The sequence below is a fragment of the Polyodon spathula genome, chromosome 11, assembly GCF_017654505.1.
Source record: "Polyodon spathula isolate WHYD16114869_AA chromosome 11, ASM1765450v1, whole genome shotgun sequence".
NCBI lineage: Eukaryota > Metazoa > Chordata > Actinopteri > Acipenseriformes > Polyodontidae > Polyodon > Polyodon spathula.
Genome location: NC_054544.1, coordinates 585,143 through 606,076, shown reverse-complemented (window position 1 = coordinate 606,076; position 20,934 = coordinate 585,143). Strand labels below are relative to the sequence as shown.

At 46.1% G+C, this 20,934-nt stretch overlaps 1 protein-coding gene across 4 annotated transcripts in view; it reads right to left on the bottom strand.

The window, feature by feature from the left end:
* Positions 1-1,264: 1,264 nt before the first annotated feature.
* LOC121322918 overlaps positions 1,265-20,934 on the bottom strand; it is a 54,498-nt gene continuing 34,828 nt past the window's right edge. Inside the window, exons 3-9 of one of the 4 annotated variants that reach the window (XM_041263522.1) lie at positions 17,309-19,155; positions 8,661-8,829; positions 4,731-4,935; positions 3,270-3,847; positions 2,850-2,995; positions 1,614-2,446; positions 1,265-1,384 (exon numbers count right to left, since the gene is read on the bottom strand). In XM_041263522.1, coding sequence (XP_041119456.1) covers positions 1,648-2,446; positions 2,850-2,995; positions 3,270-3,847; positions 4,731-4,935; positions 8,661-8,829; positions 17,309-19,125 — 3,714 coding nt within the window. In that variant the 5' untranslated portion in view covers positions 19,126-19,155 and the 3' untranslated portion in view covers positions 1,265-1,384; positions 1,614-1,647. Of the gene's footprint in view, positions 2,447-2,849; positions 2,996-3,269; positions 3,848-4,730; positions 4,936-8,660; positions 8,830-17,308; positions 19,156-20,934 lie in introns of all 4 variants that reach the window. The other 3 variants (XM_041263523.1, XM_041263524.1, XM_041263520.1) reach the window with 3 other exon arrangements.

Below are 20,934 nucleotides of genomic sequence, written 5' to 3'. Positions count from 1 at the left end.
ATGTTAGGAGCGGGTCTGATCATGGTGTTAGGAGCTGGTCTGCACAGTGTGATGTTAGGAGCTGGTCTGCACAGTGTGATGTTAGGAGCGGGTCTGCACAGTGTGATGTTAGGAGCTGGTCTGCACAGTGTGTGTTTAGGAGCTGGTCTGCACAGTGTGGTGTTAGGAGCTGGTCTGCACAGTGTGTGTTAGGAGCGGGTCTGCATCATGGTGTTAGGAGCGGGTCTGCACAGTGTGATGTTAGGAGCGGGTCTGCACAGTGTGTTAGGAGCGGTTAGGAGGAGCTGGTCTGCACAGTGTGATGTTAGGAGCTGGTCTGCACAGTGTGATGTTAGGAGCTGGTCTGCACAGTGTGATGTTAGGAGCGGGTCTGCACAGTGTGTGTTAGGAGCTGGTCTGCACAGTGTGATGTTAGGAGCTGGTCTGCACAGTGTGATGTTAGGAGCTGGTCTGCACAGTGTGATGTTAGGAGCTGGTCTGCACAGTGTGATGTTAGGAGCGGGTCTGCACAGTGTGATGTTAGGAGCGGGTCTGCACAGTGTGATGTTAGGAGCGGGTCTGCACAGTGTGTGTTAGGAGCTGGTCTGCACAGTGTGATGTTAGGAGCTGGTCTGCACAGTGTGATGTTAGGAGCTGGTCTGCACAGTGTGATGTTAGGAGCTGGTCTGATCATGGTGTTAGGAGCGGGTCTACTCATGGTGTTAGGAGCGGGTCTGCACAGTGTGATGTTAGGAGCTGGTCTGCACATGTGTGTTAGGAGCGGGTCTGCACAGTGTGATGTTAGGAGCTGGTCTGCACAGTGTGATGTTAGGAGCTGGTCTGCACAGTGTGATGTTAGGAGCTGGTCTGCACAGTGTGATGTTAGGAGCTGGTCTGCACAGTGTGAAGCGGGTGTTAGAAGCGGGTCTGATCATGTTAGTGTTAGGAGCTGGTCTGCACAGTGTGATGTTAGGAGCGGGTCTGATCATGGTGTTAGGAGCGGGTCTAATCATGATGTTAGGAGCGGGTCTGCACAGTGTGATGTTAGGAGCTGGTCTGCACAGTGTGATGTTAGGAGCTGGTCTGCACAGAGCTGATCATGATGTTAGGAGCCAGTCTGCACAGTGTGATCATGATGTTAGGAGCTGGTCTGCACAGTGCTGATCATGATGTTAGGAGCTGGTCTGCACAGTGTGATGTTAGGAGCAGGTCCAATCATGGTGTTAGGAGCGGGTCTAATCATGGTGTTAGGAGCTGGTCTGCACAGTGTGATGTTAGGAGCGGGTCTGCACAGTGTGATGTTAGGAGCTGGTCTGCACAGTGTGATGTTAGGAGCTGGTCTTCACAGTGTGATGTTAGGAGTGGGTCTGATCATGGTGTTAGGAGCCAGTCTGCACAGTGTGATGTTAGGAGCCGGTCTGATCATAATTTTAGGAGCCGGTCTGATCATGATGTTAGGAGCCTGTCTGCACACTGCTGATCATGATGTTAGGAGCCAGTCTGCACAGAGCTGATCATGATGTTAGGAGCCAGTCTGCACAGAGCTGATCATGATGTTAGGAGCCAGTCTGCACAGTGCTGATCATGATGTTAGGAGCTGGTCTGCACAGTGTGATGTTAGGAGCAGGTCCAATCATGATGTTAGGAGTGGGTCTGCACAGTGTGATGTTAGGAGCGGGTCTGCACAGTGCTGATCATGATGTTCGGCAGGGCGTTGCGCCTCTTCTTCCAGAGACCCAGCTCGCGGGAGTACCTCTTGACTTGGCGGAACCACTGCAGCGTCCGGGACCTCTCGGCCGCTCGGAGCACGAAGGCCTCACGCTGGATGTCGAGCAGCTCAAAGGTGTCGTCACAGTCTGGGTCTGCGGACACCACGCAGTTGCTGAGACGGACGGGTTCTCTGAGCACTGCCAACTTCCCGCTGCTCTTGTCCTTGATGAGCACCAGGACGGCCTCCCTCACAGGCTCCCGCTGGGCCGAGCTGTCCAAAGATACCCCCCCGTCGAGGTTCATGTGAATCATCAGCAGCACATGCACGCTCTGGAACTTCAGGGCCTTGCTGCCCTTCCTGACCCACTGCCCGTCTGCGGGCTGGGACAGCTGCATCTGGCCTTCCATGACGAAGCGCGTGCTCTCTCGCGGCCAGCCCGTGCTCTTCAAGGAAAGCTCCCTCATCTCGATGTTGATCACATTCCTGTTCTTGCGGCTGTCCCGGCGGAAGGAGCGCAGGGACCAGGAGCCGCCCTCCTGCTTGCTCTTCATGTTGATGTGCTCCAGGTGGGACTCCACGCGGCTCTTGGCCTCTTGCAGGCTGCTGTGGTCCGGGTGCTTCTCTGTGGTGGCTTTGCTGATCCGGCTCAGCAGTAAGGGGTACTTGGTGACTCTCTGCAGCGGCGCCATCAGGAAGGACCGCAGGTTCATGCGCCGCAGAGCGCTGTTATCATTTTGGGAGACGTCGAGAAAGATCCTGTAACAACAACAAAAAACAAACAAAAGAAGGACATTAATAGCGTAGCGTCGGGTTCGATAGTGATCCTGCACACAATTACTCCATTAGATCTGTTTACACACAAACAAAGCTGTGCTTTGCTAGTAAAGCCCTACAGTATGTAACGTACATGAAATTAGCAACAGTTATGAAAACCATTCATGAAATATCAACTACACATGAAATAATATTTAATCGAAAAAAAGGACTATGCAGAAAATGATATTGTAGGAATAAAAAAACACAGTATTCTGATCAGAAATACAGCAGTAAAGATGGATAGGCAAAGCATTTTACTACTAAGCCCAGTCTATTCTGTACAGGCACTGTGATTGAAGCCTGACTTTGTTACACCCTCACAATGTGGTTTAGTTCTCCACACCTCAGCAGCTCTTTCTCTTTCTCCAAGGTGTTCAGCATGTTGATTGAAGTGGATTGCTGGAGACAGTAGGTCTGAAATGCTGGAAGCATGTTGACAAACTCTAAAAATATCTCGCCAATGCACACACTCAGAAGATCTTCATCTCCCTGCAAAAAAACAAACAAACATTGACAGACACACTGTAAGCACTGAAGTCACAGCACTCCAGAGAAAAACAAAGTGAGACAAATAATGTAACTGGACCACCCTGTGGATCACACCACCATCTGAGATTTGTTTTATACAGCAGAAAATACGATTCTTTGTCTTGGCTTGTATTCTGTGTATTGTTAGAGTGTAACACTGATTGTAAATTCATGAATGCAATTGTCTTTGGTTTGTTGACAGTATAAAATCCAAAGTATGGTGTTGCCAGCTCACCTGATCGATACCAGCTTGCAGAAGCTCTGTGAACTTCTCATTCACTTCTAGGAGTTCCTGGACATTGCTGAACACCACAGACAGCTGCTCGGAGGTCAGGAGTCCAGCCGTCTGCATGGGGATGTAAAACTCCTCCCTGATGATCCTCAGATCCTCCCCGTAGCTGCACTCCGTGCTCATGAACTCCAGGATGGCCTCCTTACGTTCGATCCTCAGCTTCGCACATTTATCACACAGACTGTCCCTCCTGCCCGCCCCGGGCTCTGACACCGAGTCCCGCTCCCCGCAGTCCGAGCACGGTCTGTGAGACTCCCAGGCTTTGATATCTGTCTGCCTCTTCCTCCAGTTCTGTGCCATGGCTGTTCCGATGCCGCTGTCCGCTCGCTCCACCTCGCTCCGCAGCTCCTCCTCTTCCTCCTCCTCCTTGTCATTGGTCAGCCCCACGACCCCGCTGTCGCTGCTCAGGCTGCTCCAACGCTGCTTGGCTCGGTGGGGGGTGTTTGTGCTGCCCCCGTCCTGCCCTGTTCTGGGCTCTGACCCGCAGTTGTGAACGCTGTTCGCTTTGGCAACAACCAGACCTGGGGAGAAAGCAAGTTCAATTTTTGAATAGTTTTTTCTGGGCTTAAATTAAAAGGGTTTCTACTTTTGCAAGCAGGCAATGGTTAAAGCAATACAGACAAGCCGCATCTACAGTGCTGTATAGTGAGACCACAGCCTCTAAAAATATTAAAACAATTGCTGCATGTTAACTGAAGATAGAATGAAGAGTGGCATATAGAATGTAGAGTGGTATATAGAATGAAGAGTGGCCTATAGAATGAAGAGTGGCCTATAGAATGAAGAGTAACATATAGAATGAATAATAGCATATAGAATGCAGAGTGGCATATAGAATGCAGAGTGGCATATAGAATGAAGAATAGCATATAGAATGCAGAGTGGCATATAGAATGCAAAGTGGCATATAGAATGAAGAATAGCATATAGAATGCAGAGTGGCATATAGAATGAAGAATATATAGAATGCAGAGTGGCATATAGAATGAAGAATAGCATATAGAATGCAAAGTGGCATATAGAATGAAGAATAGCATATAGAATGCAGAGTGGCATATAGAATGAAGAATAGCATATAGAATGCAAAGTGGCATATAGAATGAAGAATAGCATATAGAATGCAGAGTGGCATATAGAATGAAGAATAGCATATAGAATGCAGAGTGGCATATAGAATGAAGAATAGCATATAGAATGCAGAGTGGCATATAGAATGAAGAATAGCATATAGAATGCAGAGTGGCATTGGTCTAGAAAAGAATCCGGCTCAAGTCACTACAGTGAGTCTGATGTCTGTTCGTCCACATCATGTAAGCTACCACACACTGCATAGAGAGGCCCCAGACTATTTCACGCTCTGCCTTTGTCTGTCCCAATGTGTTGCGCTGTGCTTTCAGCTCGTACCGGCCTCTCTCTCCTGTTGCCGTCGCTGGCTGTGAAGCCGGGCTGCTGCGGCGATCTTCATCTCCAGCTGCTTCCTCTTGGCAGCGTCGGCAGGCATGGGGTCGCTGAAGTGGGGCCGCAGCCGGCACTCTCTCTGAGCCTTCACGGACTCGGAGGCGTCAGAGGCAGCGCCTGAGCTGGATCTCCGGCAAGCAGGGCTGGGGTGCTGAAAGGATAGTGGAGGGGACACCTTGAAAAGGGAGCAGTTCTGCAGGGTGAACATTTCTATTTTGTTTCTCTGTATGTGTATATATGTCTGTCTGTCTGTCTGTCTGTCTGTACGTATGTGTGTGTGTGTGTGTGTGTGTATGTCTCTTTAGATCAATACCTACTCTATGCAACACTGTCAAAACTGTCGACAATGTTTTGAAACCTGTTTCTGAGCCTGGCAGGCAGATCCAGGTGTTAACCCATACTGACAGTTTTGCAAAACAGAATCATCTTGGATAAGAAGAGGACAAGCATGCTGTTGTTTTATCGGTGGCAGTATGCAAGTAGATGCATGTGTATAAGCAACTGAAACAAAAGCCCCTAAGCTCAGTCATTACATTGTATGGATTTTACAGACTTGATGACATCAGACTGCACAGGCGTGCAGAGTTCCAGAGGGTCTCAGTCTACAATTCTTTAGAAATGAAAAAGAAAAGGAGAGATTTCTTTAAGATGATGCTCTCTATGGTCTGTCACCTTCTCATCATGTATTCTGATCATGCATTGCACAATACAACACATTGCCACACAGCCGAGTGCCACTTCACTAGCATTACCAGATCATTTTGCTGTTCGATTTTTAAACTGACTGGGCAGTGTCTCCCCAGGTACAGGTTGATAATGTTAAAGCTCTCTGGCTGGGCAGTGTCTCCCCAGGTAAAGGTTGATAATGTTAAAGCTCTCTGGCTGGGCAGTGTCTCCCCAGGTACAGGTTGATAATGTTAAAGCTCTCTGGCTGGGCAGTGTCTCCCCAGGTAAAGGTTGATAATGTTAAAGCTCTCTGGCTGGGCAGTGTCTCCCCAGGTAAAGGTTGATAATGTTAAAGCTCTCTGGCTGGGCAGTGTCTCCCCAGGTAAAGGTTGATAATGTTAAAGCTCTCTGGCTGGGCAGTGTCTCCCCAGGTACAGGTTGATAATGTTAAAGCTCTCTGGCTGGGCAGTGTCTCCCCAGGTAAAGGTTGATAATGTTAAAGCTCTCTGGCTGGGCAGTGTCTCCCCAGGTAAAGGTTGATAATGTTAAAGCTCTCTGGCTGGGCAGTGTCTCCCCAGGTAAAGGTTGATAATGTTAAAGCTCTCTGGCTGGGCAGTGTCTCCTGGGCCAGGTAAAGGTTGATAATGTTAAAGCTCTCTGGCTGGGCAGTGTCTCCCCAGGTACAGGTTGATAATGTTAAAGCTCTCTGGCTGGGCAGTGTCTCCCCAGGTAAAGGTTGATAATGTTAAAGCTCTCTGGCTGGGCAGTGTCTCCCCAGGTAAAGGTTGATAATGTTAAAGCTCTCTGGCTGGGCAGTGTCTCCCCAGGTAAAGGTTGATAATGTTAAAGCTCTCTGGCTGGGCAGTGTCTCCCCAGGTAAAGGTTGATAATGTTAAAGCTCTCTGGCTGGGCAGTGTCTCCCCAGGTAAAGGTTGATAATGTTAAAGCTCTCTGGCTGGGCAGTGTCTCCCCAGGTAAAGGTTGATAATGTTAAAGCTCTCTGGCTGGGCAGTGTCTCCCCAGGTAAAGGTTGATAATGTTAAAGCTCTCTGGCTGGGCAGTGTCTCCCCAGGTAAAGGTTGATAATGTTAAAGCTCTCTGGCTGGGCAGTGTCTCCCCAGGTAAAGGTTGATAATGTTAAAGCTCTCTGGCTGGGCAGTGTCTCCCCAGGTAAAGGTTGATAATGTTAAAGCTCTCTGGCTGGGCAGTGTCTCCCCAGGTAAAGGTTGATAATGTTAAAGCTCTCTGGCTGGGCAGTGTCTCCCCAGGTAAAGGTTGATAATGTTAAAGCTCTCTGGCTGGGCAGTGTCTCCCCAGGTAAAGGTTGATAATGTTAAAGCTCTCTGGCTGGGCAGTGTCTCCCCAGGTAAAGGTTGATAATGTTAAAGCTCTCTGGCTGGGCAGTGTCTCCCCAGGTAAAGGTTGATAATGTTAAAGCTCTCTGGCTGGGCAGTGTCTCCCCAGGTAAAGGTTGATAATGTTAAAGCTCTCTGGCTGGGCAGTGTCTCCCCAGGTAAAGGTTGATAATGTTAAAGCTCTCTGGCTGGGCAGTGTCTCCCCAGGTAAAGGTTGATAATGTTAAAGCTCTCTGGCTGGGCAGTGTCTCCCCAGGTAAAGGTTGATAATGTTAAAGCTCTCTGGCTGGGCAGTGTCTCCCCAGGTAAAGGTTGATAATGTTAAAGCTCTCTGGCTGGGCAGTGTCTCCCCAGGTAAAGGTTGATAATGTTAAAGCTCTCTGGCTGGGCAGTGTCTCCCCAGGTAAAGGTTGATAATGTTAAAGCTCTCTGGCTGGGCAGTGTCTCCCCAGGTAAAGGTTGATAATGTTAAAGCTCTCTGGCTGGGCAGTGTCTCCCCAGGTAAAGGTTGATAATGTTAAAGCTCTCTGGCTGGGCAGTGTCTCCCCAGGTAAAGGTTGATAATGTTAAAGCTCTCTGGCTGGGCAGTGTCTCCCCAGGTAAAGGTTGATAATGTTAAAGCTCTCTGGCTGGGCAGTGTCTCCCCAGGTAAAGGTTGATAATGTTAAAGCTCTCTGGCTGGGCAGTGTCTCCCCAGGTAAAGGTTGATAATGTTAAAGCTCTCTGGCTGGGCAGTGTCTCCCCAGGTAAAGGTTGATAATGTTAAAGCTCTCTGGCTGGGCAGTGTCTCCCCAGGTAAAGGTTGATAATGTTAAAGCTCTCTGGCTGGGCAGTGTCTCCCCAGGTAAAGGTTGATAATGTTAAAGCTCTCTGGCTGGGCAGTGTCTCCCCAGGTAAAGGTTGATAATGTTAAAGCTCTCTGGCTGGGCAGTGTCTCCCCAGGTAAAGGTTGATAATGTTAAAGCTCTCTGGCTGGGCAGTGTCTCCCCAGGTAAAGGTTGATAATGTTAAAGCTCTCTGGCTGGGCAGTGTCTCCCCAGGTAAAGGTTGATAATGTTAAAGCTCTCTGGCTGGGCAGTGTCTCCCCAGGTAAAGGTTGATAATGTTAAAGCTCTCTGGCTGGGCAGTGTCTCCCCAGGTAAAGGTTGATAATGTTAAAGCTCTCTGGCTGGGCAGTGTCTCCCCAGGTAAAGGTTGATAATGTTAAAGCTCTCTGGCTGGGCAGTGTCTCCCCAGGTAAAGGTTGATAATGTTAAAGCTCTCTGGCTGGGCAGTGTCTCCCCAGGTAAAGGTTGATAATGTTAAAGCTCTCTGGCTGGGCAGTGTCTCCCCAGGTAAAGGTTGATAATGTTAAAGCTCTCTGGCTGGGCAGTGTCTCCCCAGGTAAAGGTTGATAATGTTAAAGCTCTCTGGCTGGGCAGTGTCTCCCCAGGTAAAGGTTGATAATGTTAAAGCTCTCTGGCTGGGCAGTGTCTCCCCAGGTAAAGGTTGATAATGTTAAAGCTCTCTGGCTGGGCAGTGTCTCCCCAGGTAAAGGTTGATAATGTTAAAGCTCTCTGGCTGGGCAGTGTCTCCCCAGGTAAAGGTTGATAATGTTAAAGCTCTCTGGCTGGGCAGTGTCTCCCCAGGTAAAGGTTGATAATGTTAAAGCTCTCTGGCTGGGCAGTGTCTCCCCAGGTAAAGGTTGATAATGTTAAAGCTCTCTGGCTGGGCAGTGTCTCCCCAGGTAAAGGTTGATAATGTTAAAGCTCTCTGGCTGGGCAGTGTCTCCCCAGGTAAAGGCTGATAATGTTAAAGCTCTCTGGCTGGGCAGTGTCTCCCCAGGTAAAGGCTGATAATGTTAAAGCATTCTTACACAAGGTTCTGCAGGTTGTGTTCCAGAAGGCTGGATATTTGTCTCCATGTTGCAGGCCTTCGTTGTCATGGAAACCGCTCTGGATTGATTGCTTTCCCCTTGAGCAGTGATGTCAGCTTTGTCATGTGAGGCCGTGACCGGAGCCTCGGCAGCGGTTTCTACACTGCAGCTGGGAACAATAAGATAGCAGGCCCTGAATTATTACCCCTCTACTAACGAAACCCTTTACAATACCACACCGCTCTTTAAATAGCCATTACACTATCACACAGCTCTTTAATTAGCCATTACAATATCACACAGCTCTTTAAATATGCATTACAATATCACACTGCTCTTTAAAAAGCCATTACAATATCACACAGCCCTTTAAATATGCATTACAATATCACACATCTCTTTAAATAGCCTTTACAATACCACACATCTCTTTAAATATGCATTACAATATCACACTGCTCTTTAAAAAGCCATTACAATATCACACAGCTCTTTAAATATAGATTACAATATCACACAGCTCTTTAAATAGCCATTACAATATCACACAGCTCTTTAAATATGCATTACAATATCACACTGCTCTTTAAAAAGCCATTACAATATCACACAGCTCTTTAAATATGCATTACAATATCACACATCTCTTTAAATAGCCTTTACAATACCACACATCTCTTTAAATATCCATTACAATATCACACATATCTTTAAATATAGATTACAATATCACAATGCTCTTTAAATAGCCATTACAATACCACACATCTCTTTAAATATCCATTACAATGTCACACATCTCTTTAAATAGCCATTACAATACCACACATCTCTTTAAATATAGATTACAATATCACAATGCTCTTTAAATAGCCATTACAATACCACACATCTCTTTAAATATCCATTACAATGTCACACAGCTCTTTAAATAGCCATTACAATATCACACTGCTCTTTAAATACCCATTACAATAGCACACATCTTTTAAATATGCATTACAATAGCACACTGCTCTTTAAATAGCCATTACAATATCACACATCCCTTTAAATAGCCATTACAATATCACACTGCTCTTTAAATATGCATTACAGTATCACACTGATCTTTAAATAGCCATTACAATATCACACATCTCTTTAAATATAGATTACAATATCACACATCTCTTTAAATATACATTACAATATCACACATCTCTTTAAATAGCCATTACAATATCACACTGCTCTTTAAATAGCCATTACAATATCACACTGCTCTTTAAATAGCCAATACAATACCACACATCTCTTTAAATATGCATTACAATGTCACACAGCTCTTTAAATAGCCATTACAATATCACACAGCTCTGTAAATAGCCATTACACATTGTTGTATTTCACATAGAAGAAATCCTCTGATGCATAAATGTGTTATTATTCCTTGTCCAGGTATTAGATATGTTAATGGCCTACTCCCCCAAAACAACAAAGCTGTACATTGTCTGTACCCATCTGTCCAGGAAATATTGACAAGGGCTTCTGAACCACTTAGAAAAATGACACATGAAAGAGAGAAATAGCATAATTTACAGTGAAACGCCAACACAGAGAAATAGCATTGCTTACACTGTCACGCCAACACAGAGAAATAGCATTGCCTACACTGTCACGCCAACACAGAGAAATAGCATTGCTTACACTGTCACGCCAACACAGAGAAATAGCATTGCTTACACTGTCACGCCAACACAGAGAAATAGCATTGCTTACACTGTCACGCCAACACAGAGAAATAGCATTGCTTACACTGTCACGCCAACACAGAGAAATAGCATTGCTTACACTGTCACGCCAACACAGAGAAATAGCATTGCTTACACTGTCACGCCAACACAGAGAAATAGCATTGCTTACACTGTCACGCCAACACAGAGAAATAGCATTGCTTACACTGTCACGCCAACACAGAGAAATAGCATTGCTTACACTGTCACGCCAACACAGAGAAATAGCATTGTTTACACATTTTAATACTGCTTTGAACGTCTTCGTACACACTAATTATCAAAAGGAATCCTAGAACTACCTCATTTTCTGCTAAATCTAATGTAGAGCAGATGGTCCTGCAATTGTCCCTTGAAATAAATGCGATACACACTGATGAATTTTTTCTGCAATACAAGCAATGCAGCGACATTGCGTACCTTGTGGAAGGCAGGCTTGGCGATGTGACGTTTATTATCTCAGTCAATTAAACACAGCAGAACTGATCAGCATTAAACTGTAGAATCTTTTCAGAAAGATCAGATGGACTTGTGTGCCCATACCACAACATACCCTAACAACACACCCCATACCACAATATACCCTAACCCTAATAACACACCCCATACCACAATATACCCTAACAACACACCCCATACTACAATATACCCTAACCCTAATAACACACCCCATACCACAATATACCCTAACAACACACCCCATACCACAATATACCCTAACCCTAATAACACACCCCATACCACAATATACCCTAATAACACACCCCATACCACAATATACCCTAACCCTAATAACACACCCCATACCACAATATACCCTAACCCTAATAACACACCCCATACCACAATATACCCTAACCCTAATAACACACCCCATACCACAATATACCCTAACAACACACCCCATACCACAATATACCCTAACCCTAATAACACACCCCATACCACAATATACCCTAATAACACACCCCATACCACAATATACCCTAACCCTAATAACACACTCCATACCACAATATACCCTAACCCTAATAACACACCCCATACTACAATATACCCTAACAACACACCCCATACCACAATATACCCTAACCCTAATAACACACCCCATACCACAATATACCCTAACCCTAATAACACACCCCATACCACAATATACCCTAACAACACACCCCATACTACAATATACCCTAACCCTAATAACACACCCCATACTACAATATACCCTAACCCTAATAACACACCCCATACCACAATATACCCTAACCCTAATAACACACCCCATACCACAATATACCCTAATAACACACCCCATACTACAATATACCCTAACCCTAATAACACACCCCATGCCACAATATACCCTAATAACACACCCCATACTACAATATACCCTAACCCTAATAACACACCCCATGCCACAATATACCCTAATAATACACCCCATACTACAATATACCCTAACCCTAATAACACACCCCATACCACAATATACCCTAACCCTAATAACACACCCCATACTACAATATACCCTAACCCTAATAACACACCCCATACCACAATATACCCTAACCCTAATAACACACCCATACCACAATATACCCTAACAACACACCCCATACCACAATATACCCTAACAACACACCCCATACCACAATATACCCTAACCCTAATAACACACCCAATACCACAATATACCCTAACAACACACCCCATACTACAATATACCCTAACCCTAATAACACATCCCATACCACAATATACCCTAACCTAACATGGTAATCATTCTTCTGTGTAAGAATGACTCTAGTGCCTGGCTGAGGAAAGCTACTGTCCATGCAGCGCTGTGTAAGAATGATTCTAGTGCACTGGCTGAGGAAAGCATACTGTCCATGCAGCGCTGTGTAAGAATGATTCTAGTGCTGAGGAAAGATACTGCTGAGGAAAGATACTGTCCATGCAGCGCTGTGTAAGAATGATTCTAGTGCACTGCTGAGGAAAGATACTGTCCATGCAGCGCTGTGTAAGAATGATTCTAGTGCACTGCTGAGGAAAGATACTGTCCATGCAGCGCTGTGTAAGAATGATTCTAGTGCAGGAAAGCTACTGCTGAGGAAAGATACTGTCCATGCAGCGCTGTGTAAGAATGATTCTAGTGCATTGCTGAGGAAAGCTACTGTCCATGCAGCGCTGTGTAAGAATGATTCTAGTGCACTGCTGAGGAAAGATACTGTCCATGCAGCGCTGTGTAAGAATGATTCTAGTGCATGGCTGAGGAAAGATACTGTCCATGCAGCGCTGTGTAAGAATGATTCTAGTGCACTGCTGAGGAAAGATACTGTCCATGCAGCGCTGTGTAAGAATGATTCTAGTGCACTGCTGAGGAAAGCTACTGTCCATGCAGCGCTGTGTAAGAATGATTCTAGTGCCTGGCTGAGGAAAGCTACTGTCCATGCAGCGCTGTGTAAGAATGATTCTAGTGCCTGGCTGAGGAAAGATACTGTCCATGCAGCGCTGTGTAAGAATGATTCTAGTGCACTGCTGAGGAAAGCTACTGTCCATGCAGCGCTGTGTAAGAATGATTCTAGTGCATTGCTGAGGAAAGCTACTGTCCATGCAGCGCTGTGTAAGAATGATTCTAGTGCCTGGCTGAGGAAAGCTACTGTCCATGCAGCGCTGTGTAAGAATGATTCTAGTGCCTGGCTGAGGAAAGCTACTGTCCATGCAGCGCTGTGTAAGAATGATTCTAGTGCCTGGCTGAGGAAAGCTACTGTCCATGCAGCACTGTGTAAGAATGATTCTAGTGCCTGGCTGAGGAAAGCTACTGTCCATGCAGCGCTGTGTAAGAATGATTCTAGTGCCTGGCTGAGGAAAGCTACTGTCCATGCAGCGCTGTGTAAGAATGATTCTAGTGCACTGCTGAGGAAAGCTACTGTCCATGCAGCGCTGTGTAAGAATGATTCTAGTGCCTGGCTGAGGAAAGATACTGTCCATGCAGCGCTGTGTAAGAATGATTCTAGTGCATTGCTGAGGAAAGCTACTGTCCATGCAGCGCTGTGTAAGAATGATTCTAGTGCCTGGCTGAGGAAAGATACTGTCCATGCAGCGCTGTGTAAGAATGATTCTAAAGCCTGGCTGAGGAAAGATACTGTCCATGCAGAGCTGTGTAAGAATGATTCTAGTGCCTGGCTGAGGAAAGATACTGTCCATGCAGCGCTGTGTAAGAATGATTCTAGTGCACTGCTGAGGAAAGCTACTGTCCATGCAGCGCTGTGTAAGAATGATTCTAGTGCCTGGCTGAGGAAAGCTACTGTCCATGCAGCGCTGTGTAAGAATGATTCTAGTGCATTGCTGAGGAAAGCTACTGTCCATGCAGCGCTGTGTAAGAATGATTCTAGTGCACTGCTGAGGAAAGCTACTGTCCATGCAGCGCTGTGTAAGAATGATTCTAGTGCCTGGCTGAGGAAAGCTACTGTCCATGCAGCGCTGTGTAAGAATGATTCTAGTGCCTGGCTGAGGAAAGATACTGTCCATGCAGCGCTGTGTAAGAATGATTCTAGTGCCCTGCTGAGGAAAGATACTGTCCATGCAGCGCTGTGTAAGAATGATTCTAGTGCACTGCTGAGGAAAGATACTGTCCATGCAGCGCTGTGTAAGAATGATTCTAGTGCCTGGCTGAGGAAAGCTACTGTCCATGCAGCGCTGTGTAAGAATGATTCTAGTGCATGTGTAAGAATGATTCTAGCTGAGGAAAGATACTGTCCATGCAGCGCTGTGTAAGAATGATTCTAGTGCATTGCTGAGGAAAGCTACTGTCCATGCAGCGCTGTGTAAGAATGATTCTAGTGCCTGGCTGAGGAAAGATACTGTCCATGCAGCGCTGTGTAAGAATGATTCTAGTGCCTTGCTGAGGAAAGCTACTGTCCATGCAGCGCTGTGTAAGAATGATTCTAGTGCACTGCTGAGGAAAGATACTGTCCATGCAGCGCTGTGTAAGAATGATTCTAGTGCACTGCTGAGGAAAGATACTGTCCATGCAGCGCTGTGTAAGAATGATTCTAGTGCCTGGCTGAGGAAAGATACTGTCCATGCAGCGCTGTGTAAGAATGATTCTAGTGCCTGGCTGAGGAAAGATACTGTCCATGCAGCGCTGTGTAAGAATGATTCTAGTGCATTGCTGAGGAAAGATACTGTCCATGCAGCGCTGTGTAAGAATGATTCTAGTGCATGGCTGAGGAAAGATACTGTCCATGCAGCGCTGTGTAAGAATGATTCTAGTGCATTGCTGAGGAAAGCTACTGTCCATGCAGCGCTGTGTAAGAATGATTCTAGTGCATTGCTGAGGAAAGCTACTGTCCATGCAGCGCTGTGTAAGAATGATTCTAGTGCATGGCTGAGGAAAGATACTGTCCATGCAGCGCTGTGTAAGAATGATTCTAGTGCACCGCTGAGGAAAGATACTGTCCATGCAGCGCTGTGTAAGAATGATTCTAGTGCATTGCTGAGGAAAGCTACTGTCCATGCAGCGCTGTGTAAGAATGATTCTAGTGCCTGGCTGAGGAAAGCTACTGTCCATGCAGCGCTGTGTAAGAATGATTCTAGTGCACTGCTGAGGAAAGCTACTGTCCATGCAGCGCTGTGTAAGAATGATTCTAGTGCATTGCTGAGGAAAGCTACTGTCCATGCAGCGCTGTGTAAGAATGATTCTAGTGCACTGCTGAGGAAAGCTACTGTCCATGCAGCGCTGTGTAAGAATGATTCTAGTGCACTGCTGAGGAAAGCTACTGTCCATGCAGCGCTGTGTAAGAATGATTCTAGTGCATTGCTGAGGAAAGCTACTGTCCATGCAGCGCTGTGTAAGAATGATTCTAGTGCATTGCTGAGGAAAGCTACTGTCCATGCAGCGCTGTGTAAGAATGATTCTAGTGCCTGGCTGAGGAAAGCTACTGTCCATGCAGCGCTGTGTAAGAATGATTCTAGTGCATTGCTGAGGAAAGATACTGTCCATGCAGCGCTGTGTAAGAATGATTCTAGTGCATTGCTGAGGAAAGATACTGTCCATGCAGCGCTGTGTAAGAATGATTCTAGTGCACCGCTGAGGAAAGATACTGTCCATGCAGCGCTGTGTAAGAATGATTCTAGTGCATTGCTGAGGAAAGCTACTGTCCATGCAGCGCTGTGTAAGAATGATTCTAGTGCACTGCTGAGGAAAGCTACTGTCCATGCAGCGCTGTGTAAGAATGATTCTAGTGCCTGGCTGAGGAAAGCTACTGTCCATGCAGCGCTGTGTAAGAATGATTTGTGTGCATTGCTGAGGAAAGCTACTGTCCATGCAGCGCTGTGTAAGAATGATTCTAGTGCATTGCTGAGGAAAGCTACTGTCCATGCAGCGCTGTGTAAGAATGATTCTAGTGCATTGCTGAGGAAAGCTACTGTCCATGCAGCGCTGTGTAAGAATGATTCTAGTGCATTGCTGAGGAAAGATACTGTCCATGCAGCGCTGTGTAAGAATGATTCTAGTGCATTGCTGAGGAAAGATACTGTCCATGCAGCGCTGTGTAAGAATGATTCTAGTGCCTGGCTGAGGAAAGCTACTGTCCATGCAGCGCTGTGTAAGAATGATTCTAGTGCACTGCTGAGGAAAGCTACTGTCCATGCAGCGCTGTGTAAGAATGATTCTAGTGCCTGGCTGAGGAAAGCTACTGTCCATGCAGCGCTGTGTAAGAATGATTCTAGTGCCTGGCTGAGGAAAGCTACTGTCCATGCAGCGCTGTGTAAGAATGATTCTAGTGCCTGCTGAGGAAAGCTACTGTCCATGCAGCGCTGTGTAAGAATGATTCTAGTGCCTGGCTGAGGAAAGATACTGTCCATGCAGCGCTGTGTAAGAATGATTCTAGTGCATGGCTGAGGAAAGCTACTGTCCATGCAGCGCTGTGTAAGAATGATTCTAGTGCCTGGCTGAGGAAAGCTACTGTCCATGCAGCGCTGTGTAAGAATGATTCTAGTGCACTGCTGAGGAAAGCTACTGTCCATGCAGCGCTGTGTAAGAATGATTCTAGTGCCTGGCTGAGGAAAGCTACTGTCCATGCAGCGCTGTGTAAGAATGATTCTAGTGCCTGGCTGAGGAAAGCTACTGTCCATGCAGCGCTGTGTAAGAATGATTCTAGTGCATTGCTGAGGAAAGCTACTGTCCATGCAGCGCTGTGTAAGAATGATTCTAGTGCATTGCTGAGGAAAGATACTGTCAGTGCAGCGCTGTGTAAGAATGATTCTAGTGCATTGCTGAGGAAAGCTACTGTCCATGCAGCGCTGTGTAAGAATGATTCTAGTGCATTGCTGAGGAAAGCTACTGTCCATGCAGCGCTGTGTAAGAATGATTCTAGTGCACTGCTGAGGAAAGCTACTGTCCATGCAGCGCTGTGTAAGAATGATTCTAGTGCACTGCTGAGGAAAGATACTGTCCATGCAGCGCTGTGTAAGAATGATTCTAGTGCCAGGCTGAGGAAAGCTACTGTCCATGCAGCGCTGTGTAAGAATGATTCTAGTGCCTGGCTGAGGAAAGCTACTGTCCATGCAGCACTGTGTAAGAATGATTCTAGTTCCTGGCTGAGGAAAGCTACTGTCCATGACTTTGAATCAACTAGGTACACAGTGTATATGGCCACATATCTATAGTACCTCTGTATTGAATGGGAGGTTTTCAGTTATCTAAATCGGTTACTTATTTGAAGGTGATGGAGATTATAATTAGGTACTCTACCTGAGTAGGGGTGGGTCTCTCAGCTTTAACTGTTCCAGTTTTGTTACATCACACTCCAATACAGAAATTTTTTTCTTGGTTATCACTTAATTATTGCAGTTTGCTTGACTTACCTTTTCTTGATCAGATCGAAAGCTGAGCCAATGAACCCCTCTTTCATTTTGCAGATTTTAGCCCCGTAGCTGGACAGATCAGTCGCCTCGAGCAGCAGCGACGGGCAGCAGGTGGACTGGGTCTCGGCTGCCTGAGGTTCATCCCGAAAGGAAAAGTCTTTGCTAAATTTCTTTTTGCTCTGATGTTGGTTTACCCCACTCCCTCCCCCATGGGGTAACGGAGACCTCGGAATCGGACTTGTGCATATTGGGCTGACTAGACTCTCTGATTGACAGGTCTTGATCCCCGAGGTGCTGTCAGAGGCTGCACTGTCCTCTTGACAATTCAGCTGTTCCGCAGGACCCCTGCTGTCAAATGACGTGCTTTCAAATTCCACCCTCTCTGAGCAGCATCCTGGGTCCGCAGGAGACATGTTGTTTAAGTTTTCCTGTGCGCAAGAGCCTCCCTCGCTTGTCTGCTCTGTGACTGGATTACCAGCAGCCCCTTCCTCTGCCCAAGAGCCTCCCTCGCTTGTCTGCTCTGTGACTGGATTACCAGCAGCCCCTTCCTCTGCCCAAGAGCCTCCCTCGCTTGTCTGCTCTGTGACTGGATTACCAGCAGCCCCTTCCTCTGCCCAAGAGCCTCCCTTGCTTTGTTTCTGCGCCGCCCCCTCGACGGCTGAGGCTTGACCGTTCTCTCTATTCCGCATTCTCTTGAACTCCTCAAAAGTAGGGATGTGCAGCCGTCCCTTTGTGTACTTCTTCCTGCCCGCAGCCCTCAGCGACAGCTCCCTGCATTCTGCTTTGCTGCTGTGCTGCGTAATGGACTCAGACGTTCGGGATTTCACTGCTTCTCCACATTGCTCCACTGAATGGAGGTTCAGGTTTGGGGTGCTTCTCTGCCTCCGGAGCTGCAGTCTTCTCCTAACCTCCTGCTTGATCTCCTCGGGGCTGGTTATCCTGCGAGCAAACGAGAATGTCTGCCTGTTCACTGCAGTGCTGCATTGACTCGGCGTGGAGTGCTCCTCAGGCCCCTCACAGCAGTCTACTGAACAAGTGCTTCTGCACTTCCTGGGAGACCCGTTTTCAAAAGAATCCTTAACAAGTGTCTCACCCGAGGAGGCTTGGGAGGGGCGGATCGGTTTCTTGGGCTCTGAGACCTTGATGCTTTGAAGTCTTAGCTTCTCCTTTAACCCTCTTATGGCATCTCCGTTCATGATCTTCTCGTCCAGTGCAGGAAAGAGCCACTGTGGAGCCCTGGTAAACAGAGGGAGGTCTCTTCGTACAGGCACTCTCCGGGAGTACAAGGGGTCCCTCTGAGGTCTCTCCTCAGAGGAGGAGTCGTACCAGTGACTGGTGGCTGTGCAATGAAAGATAAACTCGCTGTCCACGCTTTTGAATGGAGGGCTGAAACTGTACAGACTGGAGTCTGACACGGCGGTCCAGTGAAGGTTCTCCATGCTACGATACAACCTGCTCCTGGTGTTGTTCACACACAGGCTGGCCCACTTCGCAGCACACTCCTCTACAGGGAGCAGGCGCGGGTCAACGTGCTTTAGAGGATGCATGCTGCTCGTGGAACAGCACCTCGGACCCAGGCCGTGGCAGCGTGGCATGACCTGGCACTGCCCCTGCTCACTGTGCAGGCTGCTGTACGGCACAGCAGCTGGACTGGAGAAGGCTGACAAGGGATCTCCAAGGACCGACAAGGACGCCGGCAGGATGCACAGACATCTTTGAAAGTCAGTGCTGCAGCCAGCAGGAGATCCTGCCACTGAGCAGTCACATGGTGTGGCTTTCACATCTGGCATTGAGGCTGCTGAAGTCCTTGACTCCATACTTCCAAGAAAACCCAGAGAACAAATGCCCTGTGAAGATGGAAAATACAATACAAATGAACGGGATGCATCTGTTACATCATACATTCTTAAACAAAGGGAGTTATTCTTATTCTTCTTATTCTTATTCTTATCGTTATTCTTATTGTTATTGTTATTGTTATTAATGTTATTATTGTTATTATTATTATTGTTATTGTGGGTGAGAATGTGGCCTCTCCTAAATGGATCCCTATAACAGCAGAGCCCAGGACTCCCTAAAGGAGAGCTGTGTTGTTACTGTGTCTTGTGTTTTTTTGTTAGTAGTGAAGACAAATGCCCGTCTACATTTTTGTATTTTGTTTATTTGTTCTTTTGTTTCTGTTTTGTTATTAAAGTGCGTGATTGTGCTTTTCACTGCAGTTAGTCAGTCTCTGCGTCTCTTTCCTGCCACTACCCTGCACCAGTACTAATGATGATTTAAATAGCTTTGAGAATCCAGCCCTGTGTGTTTCAAATTGTCACAGAAAATGAACACCACATATTTGTAGAGCCGTAAGTTTCCGAGACAAAGAGAGTGCAGTTTTACAGATGGCAGGTAAAGCGTCTGGCATGAATCAGGAGTGACTGGTACATTAAAACACAACAGAGCACATCTGACTTCTTCACGCTTGTAACTTACCCACTAGAGGGGAGGCATGCCTTGATTTAGTCTTTTCAAATAACGAAGATAGAATAACTAAAACAGAGGTCAGAGAACCACTGGCAAACTCAGACCACAACATGGTCTCATTTGAAGTGTTTTTTAAATCCCCAAAAGTAAAGACTAAAGCTAAGGTTTACAATTTTAGAAAAGCAAACTATGAAGGTATGAAACAGAGACTAACAGAAGTAGATTGGAGTAAAATAGAGAAAACACCCACAGAAGAAGGATGGTTGTTCTTCAAAAATGTAGTACTAGAGGCGCAAAACAATTTTATATCCCTAAAGTAGACAAATCTAAATGTAAAACTAAATTGCCAAAATGGTTTAATAGATCAATTAAAAAAAATATTCAGCGAAAAAAGGCACTTTACAGAGCATTAAAAAAGGACCAAAAAGAAAGTACGCAGAAAGAGTACACAGAACTGCAAACGCAAGTCAAAAAGGAAGTTAGAAAGGCCAAGACAGAAATAGAAATAAACATTGCTAAGGGAGCTAAAACCAATTCCAAAATGTTTTTCCAATATTACAACAGCAAGAGAACATTCAAAGAGGAGATTAAATGTTTAAGAGATACAAATGGCAAAATCGTAGAGGAAGAAAAAAAAATAGCAAATATGTTAAATGATTACTTTTCACAAGTTTTTACAAAGGAAGATACTGACAACATGCCCCACATGTCATCCAGTTCCTATCCAGTTTTAAATAACTTTAGCATAACAGAGGCAGAAGTGTTAAAGGGACTAGGAGCTCTTAAAATAAACAAATCCCCTGGGCCGGATGAGATCCTCCCAATAGTACTCAAAGAAATGAAAGAAGTTATTTACAAACCGCTAACCAAGATCATGCAGCAGTCTCTTGACACAGGGGTGGTACCGACAGACTGGAAAATTGCAAACGTAATACCGATCCACAAAAAGGGAAACAAAACTGAACCAGGTAACTACAGACCAGTAAGCCTGACTTCTATTATATGCAAACTTATGGAAACTATAATAAGATCCAAAATGGAAAATTACCTATATGGTAACAGGGTACTGGGAGACAGTCAACATGGTTTTAGGAAAGGGAGATCGTGCCTAACTAACTTGCTTGATTTTTTTGAGGATGCAACATCGATAATGGATA